Here is a 21,033-nt window from a genome sequence, read left to right as displayed (position 1 = left end):
GCCCCCCGTTCTACGCGCATCGATGCGAATACATTACGATAGCGATAGAGTTTCACACTTCATCGGGATAACAGAGATAATTCTCTCGTCGGGTTTACCGAAGGTGTCAGATAAGTGAAGGCGGAGTTTATCGGCCGTGCGCGGGGGACCGACGATTCCGCTCCGCGCGAACGCGCTCGTTACGCGCGAGTACGAAAACTCGATTATGCAACGGTTCGTTACCTTGATACTGTCGTAGCAGGCGGTCACCCGTCCATTCTGCACCTCGACGTTAGCCGGCGGATGGGCGAACTTGCACTCCGTGTCGGGCCTGGTGCACTTGTTGCGCTGGAACTCCCTGCAAACCTCCAGCTGCAGCCAACGCGAGTCCTTGCCGTTCAGTAGGTTATTCATGCTGACCATTGCCATTCTTCCACTCTTGGAAGACCGAGAGACCCCGTCCGTTGGCCTCTACCGTGAGAGAGTAGTAATCCGAACTCTCCTCTTTTTTTTTCCTCTCTCTCTGCCGTTCTAAACTCTTCCTCGTGATGATCGGCTCCTTTTCGGTCGCGTGCACTCGCGTCGACTGATCTTAGCCAAGGATATAGACGTTTCGGTTTTATGGAGTAACGACCACCTCGCGACACGAACTCGTCGGCACTTGTTCACGGGATTTCGCGGCGTCCGGTACTGAACCCTTTCGTTCCACCACTTTCGCCTCGTCTCGTCACACAGCCTCTCTCACCACTCGCTCACGTACACTCGCTCACTCACCCCTTCCTCTCTCCCTTCCTCTCCCACTCTCCCTCTCCCTCTCTCACCTTCTTCACTCGCACACACTGTACGCGAAATCCCGCGTGTGCCTCGGAGTCATGCAACTACTTGAGACTTGTATACCTTACGGCAGAAGATCTCCCGTTTAAGCGCGATGCGATGATCTTAATGTCCCATGTACACGATGACCCGCAGCTGTCTTCCTGCGTGTAGATCTTCCGCGTGGAAAATCACCGCGTCTCGCGAAACTTCGTTCTTCCTCACCTCGAAGTCGCGCTTGGCTCGCGTCGTCGTGGTCGTCGCGCGATATGTCGAATCGTCACGCGAAGACTCACGCGTTTATCAGCAACGTCGGCTGTTTCGAGCGTGGCTTATCGCCGTTTCTTTCTCTCTCTCTCTCGCCTGATATCGGATCCCGACGAGGATTAACCGAAGGAGCGCGGCGGCTGCCGGCTTAGGCGTTGTCGATGATTCGCGATTTTGCGAAATTCTTTACTCTCTCTCCCTCTTTCGTAGGCCGTGTTTTGATGGTGGCGATGGCGCACGCGCTTGCCGCACGATAATCTCCGGGAGGGTGTGAAAGCTAAGTGTATACAGGCGAGGGAGGATGGAGAGATATCTCACCGGGAAAAGAGAAGAAGCGAAAAAGGTGAAGCTGTATATATCGACAGCGATTAGGCACCGGTCGATTTTAGGCGGGATCAGGCGCTACTCTTGGCTTCGTGATAAGGCGGCGTCGTAGGTCGTCGATCTCGTCTATCGACTCCTCATTCACTCTATTTCCTCTGTCCTCCCTTGATCTTGCAGCGCGCCACACTTGAGAAGCCGTAGCCCGAGCGTAGTAGTAGTGGTGATGGTGGTGATGGTGGTGGTAGTAGCAGTAGTAATAGTAGTAGTCGAGCAAAGCTTGAAAGCCTTCGAAGCTAAACGTCGACCAAGAAGTACGTGCTCTCTAGACGCTTTTGCACGAGTATCTCCCTTCCTTTATGCACACACAGGCAGTTGGTCGCCGCTGAGGGTGTACTGGATCGCACGTGTGTGGGTATGTACGTATTCGTCTACGTATGCGTGTCTCGAAAAGCCGGTCGTGGCGTCCTTCAAGCCGGTTTCAAACCCAGCGCGTGTGTCTCGCGACGGCGAGTCTACTGGAAGGAGTAGGGTGAGACGGTCGTGGTGGTCGTATAGAGCTGGAGGAGCTGGTGCAGGACTGTGTTCGTTCACCACGGCGGGCTGCCGATGAAGCGGGAGAAGATGGAGGGGGGAGAAAGAAGGGCCGCTCCGTGCGTGGAAAGGTGGAGGAAACCCTTACGCGCCGTCCTGCCGGGACCGGGAGGAACGGCGACGCGCGAGTCGGTTATTTCGAAATTCCGTGGACAGGACGCCGGGGGAGGAGGCGACGGATACGGACGCCGAAGAAGCGTGCGGAGAGAGTGGTAACGGAGACGACGACGAGTAGGAGCGGTAAGAGGGTAGTGTTGTAAGCACGTGAAGACGGCGGGCGACAAAGCGGGCGTACAGGCGACAAGAGAGGGCAAAGGTCCGGCGGCCGGGGTCGCGCCTGAGGTTCTTCGGGTCGTGTCGGGGTTGGACCCGAACGGGGAAAGAGGGTGGGTTCCAAGGGTGACAGGAGGGGGGACGCGGAAACGGCGAGACAGAGAGAGAGGGAGGGGAGGTTCCCAGGGGGTAGGGCAGGGCAGGGGGGACCAGGGGGGGGAAGGAGAGGATTGCGAGTTAGCGAGTGACGTTGCGCTTCCGTTCCTCGGATTTACGTCATTTATTCGGCGCACTGCTGACTCCTCCCGCGCGGTCGAACTCCGGCTCCTGCTGTTCTGGAAACATACCAAAAGCGAAAACTCGCGTTACTGCGGATGCAAAGGCTTAAAATGCTTTCTGTTTCGGGCTTTCGGGCGGTCGGGGATGAGCGGCGCGTGAGGGAGAGGGGGCGGGCGACGGGCGGGGGCAGGGGGTTAAGCGCAAGCCGCGAACAGACAGACAGATGGAGTCGGAAAAGCGCAGGACTACGCAACGCACAAGCACGCTCGAGCACAAACGACAGACGTTATCAATGTCGGGATTGCGGACACGTCGCGACTGAAACCCACGGAAAATATTGACGGATAATGCTCTTGTCCCTCTCCCCTCCCCCTCCCCCATCTCTCGGTACGCAGATGAAACGCGAGACGCACGCCCAAGAATCTGTCGGATCTGAATATAGAACTCGAAGCATACTTTGCAACCTGCGATTTTGCGAGATCCGCGACTCTGTCGTAAACGAGATATTAGATCCGTAGCATCGACGTTTGCCAAGAGTTTGACAAGAATGTTTAAATCTCTACACATCTTTACAAATGTATCGTAATTTATAATATAAAAGAATTAGATAATTCAAATATGAACAGGTGGCTAGTTCAACTGGCAATGAACTGTAGACAGTAAAAATATCCAGTACCGTGAATGCTATCGAAGCAAGTTATAGGTAACCCTAATCGACTGATTGCGAGTGAATTAAGTGAATAGCGGTCGCGCACATCACGAGTGAGAAACGCCGTATAATTTAATAATTCTAGCTAGGAAAACTCACAACGTGCCATAACTCTTCGCGATCTCCTGCGTACATTAGCCGGAGAAAAACTGTGTTTGCTTACGTGCAGCATAAACATCCGGGGCGCGGAGCGTTCCGGGGGTGAAAGGAGACCCGGGGACGGTCGTGTATTTTATGTGCGACGACGTTAGAGACAGTTAAGGCGAAGAAAAAGGCACGCGCGCGGGCCAGGACTGTAGTACAATTTTCCGTCGCGCAAGTAAGCCGCTTACGAAAAGCGGGCTCGAGTCGCCGTTTCTCATGTTACCTGGCGCGAGTTATGGCGACGTATGTGTGCGCGTCCGGCGCGCACACACTGCCACGTACGGCTGCGCCGCGCCGGCAAAGAAAAACGTTTCGAGCGCGATCGTTTTGTTTTCACCGAGGGATTCCGCGAGTTCGCCGAGAACCGCTGAAATAACGCGACGCGGAGGCGCGCTCCGCGAGGTCTCGCCATCACCGAGTGTCAAATGCGATAATTGTCATGTGCTTAAAACGTCACATACTCGTAAATTAAGCAAAGTAGAAAACCAAATCGCATGGCATATTAATATATGCCATATTTCTTCACTCATAATTCACGCACGAATATCAGGAATCTCTTTGAGATCCTTTGAGAATATCAGAGATTAATTATTAAGCTTAGGAATCGTATTAACATTAATGTTATAACGTTCTATCTTAATTTTAATTAGACAGATCCTAGCATCAAGATTTCTTCAGAAAAAGTTTTACAGGAGAGAGTTACGATAAGAAGCATTCTTTGCTTATTATTTTTAAAAAATGAAAATTGAACGAACGCTTACGTCGAAAAAACCACGAATACATGAAATATCAAAAATATTTATCACGGAACAATAACGTGAAATATTATAGAGAAGAATACAAGCTCGTATCTACGGTTAGAAAATGAATATAATATTTTTTACATGATTCCAACAACATTGCTGTTCTTCTGGATATTAAAAACTTTTGTCTATTCGATAACAATCTCAACGTACGTTCTGATAGACCAGATAGACGAACAAGCGCGTTCCGATAATCCGATAAATTTCACTCAACAGTTGTTAAAATCAATAGAATATGTTTTAGAATTAAAAAGCAGGTTTGAAATAAAAATGTTACGAATAAGCTTATATGTGAAATACATGTGATAAATTGATGTAGCCATAAAAGAAATGTGTCAATTCAGCTTTAACCTTTATCCAAGTAAACAGACTCTTTTTAGTTTTATGAATCTATTGGATCTATTTTGTTCGTCGCTCGTTGCTTTAAATATATATGTGTATGACGTCTGAAATATGTCAACTTTCATTTACTGACAGCCTTTATTAATTTTAATTTTATATTCATAATTTTAGTATGCTATTAAATGCAAATCAGTTTATTCAGTTCTCTTACATTACCATATTTTTTATAATTATTTCACACATTTTTATTGCATATGAAAAGTCACAGGTAAAAAATCTACATTCTGCTCAAAATTTATAGGATAATATTGTTTTTAAAAATCAGACTACTCCGATTATTTGGGAAATAAATTTAAATGCCTATATAAATAATGTTACATTACATGTTACCATATAACGTTACCATATAAATATATATGTCATATATTTTAAAGAATTACGTATGTGAATTTGTAAACGTTAGCTAAATATGATATATATAGAACTATACATTTAACCTAAACGTCGTAGCATTAAATTACTTCCGGCAAAAATCGCTTTGCCGAAGAAAATGTATCGTTTAGATAAATGTGTCTCTGCTGGATCAGATCGCGCATGTTGTTGATATGGAATGAATCGTCGGCGATACCGTCGTGGCGCCGACGTGAAATTTGGATCGGGAAAAACTAGTGGCTCGCGGCTTTATCAATAATTATTACGCAGAGCTGAGCAGGCAGGCACGACTAACGTTCAGATATTTCTCTTTCTCTCGTGACTCGCGTGCTCGAGAGCCTCTGTCTCTTTCTCTCTCATTTATTTCTCTTCTTTTCTCCATCTCTTCTCTCTCTTTCTCTCTCTCTCTCTCTCATTCTGCCGGTCGAATCGATATGTACGTGCACGAATGCGGCTTCGTCCACTTCTTCTTTCACGTGACTACCGCAGGAAAGAGGGCCGGCCGAATCAATATCTCACACAGACGTTTCGACCTCGTCGCTGTCGCCGCGAGCTCCTCGTACCCTTCGAAGGTCGTTCTCATCGTCTAATTGTAAGTCGAAATAAGGCGGCGTAAAACGAATCTCTGAATTTCTAATTAATCTGTCTTTTTACCACGTCTTCTCATTCGACCGACGCGCGCAAAAACCGCATATGCGCATATCTATCGCATATACACGTGCGAGAGCACGTGCATCGAACGTGTGCGCGCAGCAGCTCGCACGCATGCATGCACGTTCAATTGCAGCGTGTGTAATGTATGAATCGACACTTCGCGTGTATTAAGTTATACGGAAACCTTGGTAAAGCACTTGACATTTTAACTAATTCCGAGTATCGTTAAAAATTGCAGCAAGCGCGGAACTTTGCGTGAAAATCGAATTAAAATATTAACAATTCGTGAGATAACCATGCTATCAACCTTGAAATTTTTCTATTCCCTTATTTCTGTTTGGTGAATATTTAATTTAATTGTCCTTTACCTCATGGAGTTTTATAACTTTCAATGTCTAATATAACCCAGTATTAGTCTTATACAGACATAAAAATTCTAATGATAGAAAATCTACCAAAATTAATTATCATTATATATATATAATTCTTCGTACATACATACGTACTTTATACTTTATATACACACACATGGCATTTCCATATAAAGAGCAAAACAAAAATGAAAAAGAAAATAGATCTCGTCCCAATTTGAAAATAGCGACATGCCGGATATTAACCAGAGATGCGGTTTTCGCATTGCAAGCTTTTACTTGTCGGGCGGTCCATTTATAACATCACCATTATAATGCACCGGTTGGATACGTGATTGCGGTCGATTGGACAAATTCGTCGATGCCAGGCGATACGCCGAGCGAGAGAGCCAACGATTCGATCGACAGAGAATGAGCGCGCACGCGTGAGAACGAGAGAGAAAGTTACGTAAATAAAGGCAAAACAGCGCCGGGGATGAGAGAGAGAAAGAGAAAGAGACGAGGACAAAGAGCGGTGATGTAGAAAAAATGATTTTTAACATTTCCGATAGATTGCACATGATTACCCGGATCGTACGAGCGGGCACATGCAATTCTGCACGCGGACAGCCGTGTGTGCGCGTGTGCATGAGCACGCTCGTTCAGTCGATGGGTTTCCCTTTGTGCGCGAGACCGAGAGTAAAGTAAAAAAAAAAAAAGAAGCGAAATTAACGGAATGAAACAATGGGAACGACCGGGCTTAAGGGTTGCTGCCGGCTATGTAATGGAATTAGGTCCGATTAAATTAGCTAAAAGGATTTTGGGTATGTACCGAAGGAGCAAACTACGTTTTCGATATTATCGTATTTCTTCCTCGTGCTCGCGAATACAACCGGTACTCCATTCGCCATCTCTCGTTCTTTGTCTCTCTCGTAATGCAATCCCGATAACCACCGCGTAACTTACATTCATACAGGTTTCTATAACTTGCGAGTCTAAATATATTTTTTATCTCATAAAAAGTTAAGATATAAAAATATTATACATGCTCAAATTAGAAGTTAATCGCTTCCTCCTATATATAATAGCACTTTTAATATAATTGAAGGATTAAAAATATCTCTCCTACACTACCGTTCGTAATCTCATTCCTAACAATCTGAAATGTATATTTTCTGTTATATCAGATAATATTCTCAAATTAATAACAAACGATTCTTCCAACTGTTTGATGCAATGTGTTACATATGCTCTATATGTGGAAATACCACAGCGAAAAGATACATAAATTCATTTATTTACATAATTTTGTTCTAATTGTAATTTCAATCCATATTTTGTTAAATAAAATGATTTTGTTAATGGAAACAATCAAATTTTATTAAACAATTCTTGAAATTCTTTAGTTCAAATACGTATAAATCAGATACCTTTGATAGATAATTCTTTTGAAAGAAATATAGACAGATGTAGATAGATAGATAGAGAGAGGGGGGGGGGAAGGGGGGGAGTCGCAGAAAACATTCGACGCGAAAGAGGGAAGCTTTCCCGCAAAGCAAGATCTGAGTAAACACGACGCCGCACGTACGGTAATAAAGTGGATCTTTTTGAAAGAGTTTAGAATTCATGCAGGAGCGTTGTCGTAAAAATAAGACACGGCCGCGCGCTCACTCGCTCGCCCTCCCGCCCTCCTGTACCTACTACCGAAAACCATCGCCGCCAGCACAAATTCGGATGCGTCGAGGCACCATTTTCCGCTCGGGACTTTTTGCGTGCACGTCTGCCCTTTGATACAGGGAATCCCGGAATAGGAATCTGCGAAGCGAGATGCTGCCTTCGCGCGGATAGAGAAAACCGTGTTCTCTGCTCTTCTGCATCAGCATACTCTGCCGGGGAAATTGCGGAGGAAGACCGGAAACACACACCGCTCTCGCCGCCCTGCACAGTCGGAGCGCGCGGCGCACACAGCCGAATTTCGTTCATTAAGGAAGTTACCGGCCGCACAAAGTAACGCGCGAGCGCGAGAAATAATTGACATTCGGCCGCTGCATCGCGTTCTGGATAATAACCGAGCTCGCAGGATGCAATTTGTTTTCTAACAAGCATCGCTCGCCCGACTTCGGATTACGCGGAACACTATTTCATCGCGGACGCAATTAGAGGCCATTTCGGAGTCACGCGCCGTTTAATCGGCGTTTCGGGGGTTTTCGTTACTTATAGAAGAGTGGGGGAGAAAAAAAAGGATCGACGAACTTTGGGTTCGATATTTCCTCCCTGAGCACCCGGAGATAGACGCGAGGGTTCTTCTTATCGGTATTAGTTGCAAAGTTACGTCATGCTGAAAATGGAGGCGTCGACGCGACTAATAGCCCTCTATTAAATATTCACCGTAACGAAAAATCGATTCCAAATTCGTCGCGGAATCCGTAATCGAAATTTGATCCGCTAAAAGTAGGACGTACGCTAAATAAAACTGTGACCTACAAAAGGTATGGGAAATCGTTAATCGGAGTTAATTAACCGAATTTACCTAAGTAACTCACGTCGTCGTTATTTAGCGATTTCGAGCCTAACGTTTCGGTTGTTAGATGTTTTTTTTTTTTACGCCCGTTAGTATAAGCACGATGAAGTAGTGCGAAAACAATGCAAAGCAACGAGTGAAACGGACGAAGAATTAAAACGGCTGAAATTTATGCCAACGTAAGCTCCGTTACGTGCACAGTGTTGCAGTTATATGTTTCGCTGTAAAGTAAGCAACTTAATAGCGCGGAGAGCATTACGTATGAGCAAACCATGTCATTTGCATTTCCGTATTTACATTCGCGAGCGCGAGTCGATGAGATAATCCATGCGGGGAATCCTTTAAATTGCGATGCAGACAGTTGCGATACGCGCGTCTCGCGCGGACTTACTTGGCCGTTAAAGCGGAGAGAAATCGAAATCCGGAGGGGGAAGAGGGGAGAAGCGAGTGTGTGTAAGGAATTAAGGATCTCTCGCGACATTCGATCTTATCATCGGGAAACGTGGACAGAGCGAGGAAATAATTACTGGAAACATTTTCGCTAAAGCGAAAGAGCGCCACGCGCATAAAGCCGAGGCATTATCAACCGAATGGGAAACAATGGAGATATCGATCGCCGATTCGCCGCGGTATGCATCCATTCGCGGATGCGGTTCGTCGTCGTCGTTGCGGCGCAAATGCGCGTCTATGCGCGACGCCGCCCGGTTTTACGTTCACACACTTTCGACGCATTTAAGTTCCTATACGAGCTAACAAGTTGCCACATCTACCAGGATTCCGCACCGGCGGCGGAGTATATGTTATATATTTCGCGAAATATCCGCCGGTCGGGAAATTATTACTGCAGCGCTTCGTGTGCTCACTGCTTCGAGATTCAAACGTCCTAACTTTTTAATCCAATACAACTTCATACGCGATACCCGTTTCACGACCATTATCGAAGTTTATGATAACATAGTTTAGAATATATATATATATATATATATGATACGGCACGACGTGAACTGTCGTGTAAAAATAAGATTTTCCAACAAACTGAAAGTTAATCTATTCTTGACGAAAAATAAGTATCACTTGTTATTTTAGTATAATTCGAAATTTTGTTCTAAATTAACTTCTGTTATTAAAATCAAATTGCTTTACTTTAACACCACTAAAACTCTTGATTCGCCATAAAATGCCATAAAATGTGTAGACAAAATTTTTATATTTATAACTTTATTTGTCTTCCACAATTTTCGTTACAGAAAAAAAACTGATTTTATATTCATAAAGAAATTTGCTTTTAAAAACTAATTTGATACCAACGACATGCTCTACTTACTGTTAGAAAATATAAAAAAAGAAAGAGTATCCCACATCACACGAAAGCGATATGATGTAGGTTTTCTCTAAGCAATATTAATTCCCCAAGCGAATACCGAGGTAAATATAAACATAATTCTGGCTATTCTCGTACGTTCTAATTTTAAAAGAGTGCCGTGTAATAATGTAGCCGTAAAGAGGAAGCCGGTCGTCATTTAAAAAATTCCACATTGCGTAAAAAGACGGAATCAAAAAGAAAAATATTCGTGACGTTCAGCAAATTTTTATTAGTATGTAGATCGCACATCTCGCCTCGCATTGTATCGCCGCACAGTATTATTTTCAGCATGCCCGTAGCATTTTACTGCATACTCGTACGCAGCCTCGCGCGCAAATGGTTGCGTGCAATTATACGGAGAATATTTTTCGTTCCGACGAGCGTTCGTGCGCGGCGTTTTCGGGCTAAAAGCATACCACGTGTAACATCAGGAACGGCGTATCGACGTTTTTTTGCGACCACTCGCATTAAAAAATAATGCATATATAGAAAATTACCATCAAATTACTTTATTAATACGAATTACTGAAATTTAGTGCAGGAGTCTCATTTATTAAAATTGTCAAGACTTAAAAACATAAAAAATAAAATATCTTTTATATAAAAACACACACACATATATACATACATACGTGTACATATACCTCAGCAGAATAAAACCTTTATTTTAATTAATAAATGCCTTCATAGTAAGACAGTAGTAATTCTGAACAAAAAATATTTATTAATGTTTTGTTAATAATTTAAAGATACAATCATTCATAAAATTAATAATAAAATTAATAAATGTAATTGATAACGTAATTTAATAAACGCGCAATTTATAAAATAAAGTTATGATTTAATTCATTGATAAAAATTACTGTAATTAATATAATAAAAATATCCAAAATACCCCGAGAATTATCTCTCTATTCATATTTTCGATATTGCCTTTAATATCTAATATTAACATATTTCACAAAATTACATAAGATATCAATACTACGCTCGGTATACAGAGTAAAGTCTCCGTAGTCTAAAATAAACTTATCCTTCGACTGTGTAAAAATTGTTCAAGGAAACAAATCGGGTAGCCGAATTTCTTCTGTGAACACACGTCGCGTCGCGATGGTAAATAGGTGGATGGAGTGCAATTAGAACGCGAAATTGGTCGCGTGTAAGAGGGCGTGGGGTTAAAAAGCCGCTCAAAAGCAATTTGACGTAGCGTGGTGGATGCATCGGGTCGCTTTGAAGCCATAAATTCGCGAGGGGATGTGCAATTGCGGGTGTGACGGGGGTGTTCGCGTTGTCCAATCGGACGTTGCGCTCTGGCTGCTCGTTCATGCGTTTCAACGCTTGCAAATCATTCATTCCGACTCATTGTCGGCAAGTCGGCTGCGCTACACGCACGTTGTCACACCGCACAAAATACACGCTCTCTCGCTCTATCTGTCCTTCTCTTTCTCTCCTCCCCCCCTCCCCTCTCTCGCTCAACGCCATGGAATTCCTCGGAACAGGACGCAGCGGGGAGACTATGCCCTTGAATATTTATCGTTCCCGCGGGATCGAATTCTGCGTCGACGAACCCGCCGTCGAGCCGCACGAATTGGCGCGAAAACGCGGTCATTACGACAACTAAGCCACGAGATCGGCAAACGAGATCGTTATCGAGACCGGAAAAATTATACATCAAGAGAAAAAAAAGGAACAGAAAAAACAACGAGAGATTGTACGATAAAGTTCGGTATTGTTTCGATAATCGAATCAGATCGTTTATTTAACTATCTACAGCTACGGGAAATAAGCTACCTGTTATGTTCAATTATCTATTTGCTCCCACTTACATTAACTGCAATAAATGACTTCATATACTAATAATATTGGATAGATTGTAATAAGCTAATCAACGCGTAAACAGCTATATGATTTATGTATGAATATCAATCACAATGTATAACTAATTCAGAGATGCAAACAAAGTTTATATGGTTAGTTACTTTTATTATGTACATTCCGAAATCTCGTCGAGCTTAAAAGCTTGCTGAATTATTTTTGAGTACGCATGTTCCTTTTAATTCCATTCTATAGCTTCATTAGCGATCGATCCATCATGCCGAGCAAAATGGAACGTAGTTCCCAAGGACCTTTGTTATTCTAAAGCGGACATTGCAAATTACATAACTTTCCACTTTTTTACCGATGAAAAAGTGAAAAGTGAAAATTTTTCGCGCGGATATATGCCCGGTGCGCCGTCACCGTGCAGCTTTTATTTTCAGCGGGAAACCATGAAGATTCGATTACGTGAGATTCGATTGCGTTAGATTTCGTGTGAGATTTGAAACGATGAAAAAAAAAAACACAAAGGGAGCAAAAGAGTTCACTGACAATTGCGCGATTGAGCCCGCATCGCGGGCGGTAATCGCGAGATATATCCGACACGAATATAACGGATACGTCAAATAACGGTCTCGCTTTGCGACACGCCGCGTGGAGAGTCGTATATCGGCTATGAACTCCCGATCCCTCACAGATCGCAAAGAAGGGAAGGTTAACAGGCCACGACAAGAGGAGGGACGGACAGAGACGAAAAGAAAGCTTGGGGAGGGAGCGGTGAAAGAACGGGGGGGGGGAGAGGCTACAAGAGAGACTGCGAGTTCGTTCGAGCATCCAAAAAAGGGGAACGCAAGAACGCCCGTGGATTTACGTTGATGTATCGCCCGAGGTGAGCGAGAAGGAGAAAGAACAGAGAAAAGGAGGGAGGATAAAACGGGAAGGAGAGAAGCTGAGCAGCGGCAGAGGGGGGCGAAATATTTGTAGATTATACTGGCGGGTCAACGCCACCCGCCTGTTCCTCGCGAGAACGTAGCCTGTCATAGGACTAAAATTAAAACGAGGCACACCCCGATACCAGCATGCGTGCGCCTAGAAATTCTTAAGGAATACTTCATATTGATATTATCGATGCTATTCGGTATCAATGTGTGTCATCAATTTGATTCCGGATGCTGGCTTGACAATGATACTTTAAGATGCCTATCAAATCAATGATACCTGAATATGATGTGTCAGCATGGACCGACATAATTTTTTAATGTCGCGTACTTTCATATTTGCAAATTTCAATTGCAAATTTATTGAAACATGTACAGTTATAAAAATGTTCTCGATTCAACGAATCACATTAATGCTGCAAGATAGTGCACTTTTGAGTAAACTTCCAACATTAAGTTTTTAAGCACTAAAATCAACTTTAATCTTCACTAAATTGAAATAATCTTGAAGAAAAAATGGGACATGAAATATTTGTGAGAAAACTTGTCTTTCGCCAGGATATGTGCCGTTTATGATACGGCCATAATACGGTAATAATAAATTGCAACAGGTATGAGAATCTTACTTGCATGAGTATATGAGTGTATCTTCAAAAATACATGTTAACCCGAGTACAGTAGATCTAGACGGCGCAAAACCGTATGCACCTTACGGAATACATTGTCAAGAGTTTACGGTTAAGATGCCGCGAAGGTGATGCTCCACGCTTGCCAGCTTACTCGCGCTACTAACGTCGCCGCCGCTCTTGCTCCGTTCCTGCTCTTTGTGCGCTTTCAGGCGCGACAACCCGCGTTACTCAACTTACTTACGCGCGCGACCCTCGAATTACGTCGTTCTCGAGTATGCACGCGTCACCTTTTTGTATCTCCCCATCTTCTACTTAAAAATCAAGTCGATACACTATCGAACCAGGCAATCGGCAATATTCGGCAAATCAGCGATAGGAATTGAATTGCTTCGATCGAGCTTTTGTCAATTAAAATTCGATTACAATGACTACTTATCTGCCTTCGTAATTCAATTAACTAAATCGAATTTCCGTCACGGCAAATTCCACTTGTAATTAACCGAGACACAGGGTTTTGCAACAAATTTTCATCCCTCCGGCTTAATTTGTCAACGTCTTTTAATTCGCTATATTAATTAAATACTTAGTGAAACATAAATTTTCATCGAAGCAAAATCGACGCACAATTCATCGGAAAACGCATTTACCCTACGATTGCCGTATTATGCAATCTACATTTTATTCGCGATTCTCTTTTATCCACCCTTTGAAATCGATCAAACGATCAAATGTTTCTCTAAAACGATATAGTCGCTGGCGAAAGTAGAGAATCCGCCGAATCATTTACATCAAATTATCGATCGGTTAACCATTGTAAGATTCCCAATGTCGACCGCCGTCGAATCAATGCGATTATAACGATACGTTATTAAAAGCGCACAAAGCCACAGTACAAAGCAAATTAATATATATTATTGATAACTTGTTAAATTATTTTTAAATTTTCTTTTTCGGACATGTCTTTTAATTAAACATTAGTTTCTCTTTTTTTCGAGCAGAATTTATAGAAGCACAATGAATTATTAATAAAGCATCAATTTGCACAATTTGAAAAAAAAAATTCTCATTAAAGATAGTGATATCATATGTCAATCGCGAGCATCACCGTCCAATAAAATATCACAGAAATATTTATATTTTAAGATAAACTAAAACAATTTTTTACTTTTACAAAAATTCACAAATTGGAGAAATGAATCGTCATGTATATTTTACGAAAGGGAAACGCGAGAGGAAAACTTTCCATCCAGCTGTCGCGTGAATTTCGATTATTGCTAGCCGAAAACAGAAAGATCGCATAAACCTCGAAGCAGCAAGCACTTTGCCTGGGATAGTTTCGCACGCGTTACGTCACAGCTCATAAAACAAGCGGCTTCCGCGCGGCTTCAATCTCTATTATACATCTACGTACGGTCGCCGACGATGATGTCACAGAATAATTCGCCATGATGATGCCGCGGAAAAGAAATGTGCACAAGAGCATTCGCTAATTCGCCGTGTCGTTCTGGGCGTTGTAACGGGCGTAACCGGTAAATTTCGACTGACACGCGGATGCCCGACAAAACGTATTATGAAATTGCATTCTGACCTTTGATCAAATCTCGGAAGAACGAGTTGTAAACGCGAGTGCCCACGTCAGATTGTTACACGGGTCTCGCTGTTGTATTTCCCGGCTGACGTAAACTTCCGACTGCGCAGCTACCTCCATGTAGCGCACATTGAGAGCGCCCGAATGAGAGGTAGGAAAGTCAGGAAGGTGAATGAATATAAGAGGAATGTATAACAAATTAAACGTTTATGATAAGCGGGTTTAATTAAAATTATTAAAATTTAAGTTATTTGTCCCAATGCCGTGTGTGCCGGCTTGATTTTTTGAAAAAAAAAAAAAATATATATATATATTAATAAATATTTCAGTTTTTTTCAGCAGAGTTTATGACCTTTTATATCAAAATATAATAGATTACTCCAGAGCTTCATGTATATAGATATCGATAATAATAAAAAGGTAGCTTTTTGGTACAATTCCAAGTTTTGACCTGAATTTAAATAGATTAAAATTAATGAAACGAACGAACGATTTTTAAATCTCTATTCGATATTTAAGACTTTGACACAATTACATTTAATTAATATTTCTCAAAATATCTGTGTAGTTATTACACTAAAAATAATAAAAAAAATATACGTATATGTAATTAATAAAATTAATAATAAAACATTGTATGTATGTCTATATATGTGCACATTTAAAAACAAAAAACGAAATTAGTGACGCCTGTCAATCAACATAACGACAATGTCACATCCTTACAAGGATTTTGTCACATCTGTCATGCCTGCGGTCAACATCCTAGTAAAGTCTCGGCCTAAGTCTCATTGTGAAAAACGTATCGATTACACGGGTATCGTTGTAAGGACCTTCGGGTGTCGGGCCTTCGGTAGGTAGGTGCGACTTCCTACGGGTGCCGTAAACACGCCGAAAGCCACCGGCTAAACGCCGGCGCTAGAAAAAGAGTCCCTCCGCGCGCGGCAGGGAGGAGAGGAGAGTGGAGGGTCCTCTCAATAGGATGAAAGACGGCGAGGTCGGAATGTCAGTGGGACACGCCCATTGGAAGGTACTGTAATTTGATGCGTTTGTGCGCGGATGCGCGTCACCACCGAGCGATGCATTTACGCGCGGAGCTACCTGTACGTGTCTCTTCCTCTTCCTCCTCCTCTTCTATCTCCTCGTTTCTCTCTCTTCCCTGCCCCCCCCCCTCCCCCTTCGCCGACGTGAAAATTATCCACCCGCGTTACGTCACGTAGAAAAAATACGCGGCCGGCGCAGTCGCGGTTGTACGAGAGAAACGCGATCCGATCGGGGACATCGACGGACGCGGTATGTGTTGCAAACGCGCGCGCACGTGGTGTAAATATCGCGCGCGTTCGCTCGTCGAATCGTAAAATGAAGCCGAGTTCTCGGATTCGAATGAGCGAGCGAGGGGATTCCGGGATACCACCTACCGCCTGCCTCTCCCTTGTAATTTTGACTTTTGCCCGCGCCAACATATGCATTTTTCCAGGTGAAAATACAAACGCGTTTCCGGACGCGAGAGTTCACGCGCGTGTGCATAGCGAGGTTTAAGTTGAAAAAATTCGCTTTTAAATCCCCAATTCCGCCCAACCTCGAAATCATTCATTTTTAGTCAATTGGCGAAATTGACGGGCAATTAACCGTAAATGAGAGAATAAATGATACCCGCGCATTATTAATAATTCTCGCAAATTAATATCGCGTAACGTGATCGCGATAATCACTCACTTGTGCAGAACGCATCGGCAATCGTCGTCGTAATGATTCATTGACACGGTTAATTAATAACGGAGAAATAAGGAATTGCAATTCAGCTTATATCTGTACGGTTCACTAGCTCGGAAAAGTGCAATCTTGCCAACTAATAATGCAGCAAGATAGATTTCAAAGGAAAACGTTCAAGAAACATATATATATATATATATATATATATAATATGTTTCTCGAACATTTTCCTAATTATATATATATATATATATATATATATACTGAAGGAAATAACGTTTTAAAAGCAAGTGAATTCTTCATCAGGAAAAGTCCACAATTGAACAAAAAATATACAGTTGAAGGATAAACAAATCGTAAACTCTGCACACTTCGGTTGCACTTTTTGTCGGCTTATTTTCCTCTCTTGTGCTCCAAGGCACAATGTGCGCGCTATTATAAATACGAGAAGTGTGAAAAAGTGTAATAAACGAACCTCTCAGCGACGAAGGTTACGGAAAGCCTTCGAGGCTGCTGCAACGCTGCTCCGTAAACGCGAACGTGTCACGATAAGGCGTGATAAAGAAGACGCATACGTATGTATACTCTAAAACGCCGCGCCGTGCGCTTTTTTCCTCAAGTGCGATTTAACGCGCGGTCGAACCTCGCGATTTTCACAGCGGCAAAAAAAAGCCTCCGCCGCGGTACGGTATCTCCCGCCGGAGGTACGTACAAGCCTCGTCACAAGCGATCCCCCTCGACGGGGATTCGTAATTGCGCGATGCACAAGGCCTTCAACGTGTGTCGAACGCTTACGCGCGCGCATGAACGCTTTCCCCGAACGCGATAACCGACGAAACCGCGGAATCCGCTCGGCGCACATACACACACACGACGCCCGACGCGAAGATGGAGGTTACGTTTACGTGCCGGCTACGACCGGCGGTCGTCATAGCGAACAAATGAAGCGCGACGTAACGCGAGCGAGACAGGAGGGCACACACACGATCGCGGGCGATTGAACGTTTCGATAATGCGTTTCGGTTGCGGCGATAATTCAGCGACGATAACGATACTAAAAAAGCGAGCGCTGGCGAAAATTCAAGAGGCCGCGCATTCCGGTTTCTCGACTGGTATACTACTCGCGCGCCGCGACGCGCCGCCCGCCGGGGTCTTGGGTGACCAACTTCAGAGCGACGCTCTTCCGTCCGCCCCCCCTCCCCCCGCGACGCGCGAGGAGTGACCAACTTCAGAGCGACGCTCCCCGCCGGCCGCGACACGTCTCGATTTCACACGCGTTTCGAGATTACGTTGGAGCCGCGCCTCGCGCGTATCGCGAACACCCGTAATTTTAGACGCAATGCACGCTGGCGTTAACTTATTTTCAGATCACGTTTCTCTTCATACCTCTCACCTCCGCCGTTTATTGTGACTTACACTTGATTGATCGTGTTTCCCCGAAGCATATATATATATATTTTTTTTTCCCCGACACTTCTAAACGAGTTGCGCAAATCATCATCGTCCAGTATTTGCGCAAACAATCGCAAGAATGAAAACCAATCTGCTTCGTGAAGAAGCAAGAAACGACACTCGCGAAATAATTCAATTTCATCTGTTTCACATTCAAATAGATTCAAGTAGATTATAAACGTTTTCCTTCCTACGTATCCAAATAGAAAATACACTGCGTTGAATGATCTTTTTTCCTCGTCTACCTTTTTCTTGTGCGGAGTAAAATTTTCGTCCGTATTAAATTAATAAAATCTCGGTGATTATACAGTTATCCGCATTGATAGCTTGACACACATAAATTCTAATTGCGCAATGAGTGTCGAACTGTCAATATAGAAGTTGTCACCCGATCGAATTTGCAAATACCCCGAGCACATTCTTTTGACGGCGTTTTCAATTGCAGCGATGCAAATCACGGATGCGATATCCAACCTTCATAAAGTTATGCTTGATTAAATATGTATTCGATATGTGTATAAAAAGCAATTGCAATGTGTTTCCCACCTGCCATTTTACATTTGACTTTTAGATTTTAATTCGGAGTTCAACTTCATGCGGAATATAAATTTATATGAAAGTCGGGAATAAGTTAAATTACTCCCAATGCAGATTATCTCGATTAAAAACTGCACGTAATATCGCATAACCGTAATATACGCACAGAATAACTTGAGAATATTATTTCCCCGTCGTCAAACAAACTTCTTTAACTGGTTTAATTTCAGCGGGTGTTAAGAAACCGATAAGAGGAAACCGATATTTTCGCGATATCTTCAGAAGTACTATAAAAAAAACGTCAAGTTTTCTCGACAGGACAGGTGTATATATATATATATATATATATATATATATATATACATATACGAAATATATGTAAAGTGTCATGATAGCTTGCATTTTAAGACTCAGTATTCTCATTAACCGTGCACGCGTGACGCGGCGTGACATCGACGTTTACAGTATCAATAAACGCGAGGGACTCTCGTATAAACACTTCAGCAAACAGATATCGCCGCCCGATTACCACGTACCTAATTTAACTTCTTGCGATAACGCGCCGACGAGGCGCGACTCGACGAATTTTTTTTTTTTTTTTTTCCGATGGGAGGAAAAACACAAGCCGCGGCGTGAAGACGCGCCGTTCTCGAACCCGCGTGACGTCATCCCGCGCGCGTCCGACGCGTACATATAAATACGTTATATACATACATAACGCAAACCTAACCGTGTGTAAAAACGTACGATACTATATATATACGCGGCGCCCACGCGGAAAACGTCATCCATCGCGAGACCTTACTCGATCATCCCGCGGATCGCCCTACTCGCGTATTTACTAGCCGCGTACCTACAGGCGCGTCACACCCACACCCGTTTGCGTCTCGTAACACGCGCGCACACACGCACATACACACGTAATCCGCGTAAAGATACACGTAACGCACATGACAGGTGTGCCTGATGGGTAAACCACAGATAGAGGGAACTTTGTATTCATTACCTTGCTCCGGAACACGCGAAGGATTCAGACGCGATCTTGCCGGTGATGTCGGTCACCTTGGCGCGAGGATGCTCTCTCGCGATCGTCGACGGCTGTAGATTTAATCTCTCTCTCTCTCTCTCTTTCCCCTCGCTCCCTCGTTGCGCTTCTCCACCGAAGATCGGACTGCGGACTCCTCTGCGCGTCACCAAAAACACAAGGTGGGAAACTACCGCCGGGCACTCTTACGCGAATATATATATATCCCGCGATATATTTCTGCGATTTTATATGTCGAACACCACTGCTCCGAAAAAAAGTATCCTCGGTATTCTCACTCTTTTTACCGTAAAATCCCGATGTGATCTCGCGGAGACACGATTGACGCACGGACGACGATCGTACGGTATCCGTGCGAATTTATCGCGAATGGAAAAAAAAATGACCGCTCTCGCTCTCTCTTTTTATCTCTCTCTCTCTCGCTCACACGTTAGCCGGCTCCTGTACGCTCTGCTGATCCGCCGCTGCACCAATGTTCCAACTCATAATCAGCTTTCCCCGATCACACGATTACTCCGCTTTTTTTTCTCTCTCTCTCTCTCTCTCTCGGATCCGCGCGCGCTGCCGCTTTCTCTCACTTGCTCTTTCCTTCTGCGCTTCCCGCACCGCTTCTCTTTTCTCTCGATCGCCTCTTCCTTCTCTCCGCTTTCTCTACTCCGCACGCGCGATGCGTTTCTGATGTTTTCTGACGATCCGGAAATGTCAAACGTCAGTTCAGCGAGCCACTGACTACGAAGCACGCGCGACCTGGACAAATGTTACAGCAACACGACAACGACGACGGCGACGGCGACGACGACGTGGGTGACGAGGACGACGACGACGACGGCGGCGACGTACTACGTGTCGCGACGATGACGACGGCGGCAATAGTAGCGGCGGTGGTGGCAGCGACTGCGGCGGCGGCGGCGGCGACGGCGGCAACAGCGGCGGCGGCAGCGGCGGCGGCGGCGGCGGCGGTGACTACGGCAATGGCGACGTACGTCGGGGGCGACGGCGGATACGACGACGTCGTTGGTACGAACCAGCGCTTGAACGGAAACGGGTGTATATTATAATGCAGCTGACGGAAGCCTCGATGCGATTTTTTGAGAGAGGGTGAAGAGGTAAGGCGAGCAATGCTGGTTAGGCGACGGGATTGCGACTGCTTGCTGCTTGCTTGCTAGCCGCTAGCGGGGGCCTGGCGCGACAGCAACTGCCCGACGGCAGCGCCCCTCTCTCCCCCTTCTCCGATTCCAGCGAGCCCCTCCACCGCACGTCGCGCGTATTCCCCTTCCCTCCCCCTTGCTTCCCGCCCGCGCCGGTCGCGCCAGCAGCTCGGCACGGTGAGGTACGGTCTGTCTCGCTTCCGCACTCGATATCGCGCCTGTCTCGCCCGCGCGTATCTCTCTCTCCCTCTCTCTCTCTCTCTTTCTCTCTCTCCGTCATCCCGCCACATTCCAACGTTCTCCATCGCGTTCGGAGCAATCGGT

General features: G+C 44.6%; 1 protein-coding gene across 3 annotated transcripts in view; it reads right to left on the bottom strand.

Annotated features, from left to right (window-relative positions):
* Positions 1-20,401, bottom strand: part of LOC105456194 (mediator of RNA polymerase II transcription subunit 12-like) — a 348,613-nt gene extending 328,212 nt beyond the window's left edge. The window contains exons 1-3 of one of the 3 annotated variants that reach the window (XM_011700056.1): positions 19,523-20,401; positions 877-2,582; positions 223-570 (exon numbers count right to left, since the gene is read on the bottom strand). In XM_011700056.1, coding sequence (XP_011698358.1) covers positions 223-408 — 186 coding nt within the window. In that variant the 5' untranslated portion in view covers positions 409-570; positions 877-2,582; positions 19,523-20,401. Of the gene's footprint in view, positions 1-222; positions 2,583-19,522 lie in introns of all 3 variants that reach the window. The other 2 variants (XM_011700057.1, XM_011700055.1) reach the window with 2 other exon arrangements.
* Positions 20,402-21,033: the final 632 nt, after the last annotated feature.

This window comes from Wasmannia auropunctata, unplaced genomic scaffold (assembly GCF_000956235.1).
Source record: "Wasmannia auropunctata unplaced genomic scaffold, wasmannia.A_1.0 LD335737.1, whole genome shotgun sequence".
NCBI classification, from domain to species: Eukaryota; Metazoa; Arthropoda; class Insecta; order Hymenoptera; family Formicidae; genus Wasmannia; species Wasmannia auropunctata.
Note: the sequence above shows the minus strand (reverse complement) of the source record. Positions and strands in the feature narration are given on the sequence as shown.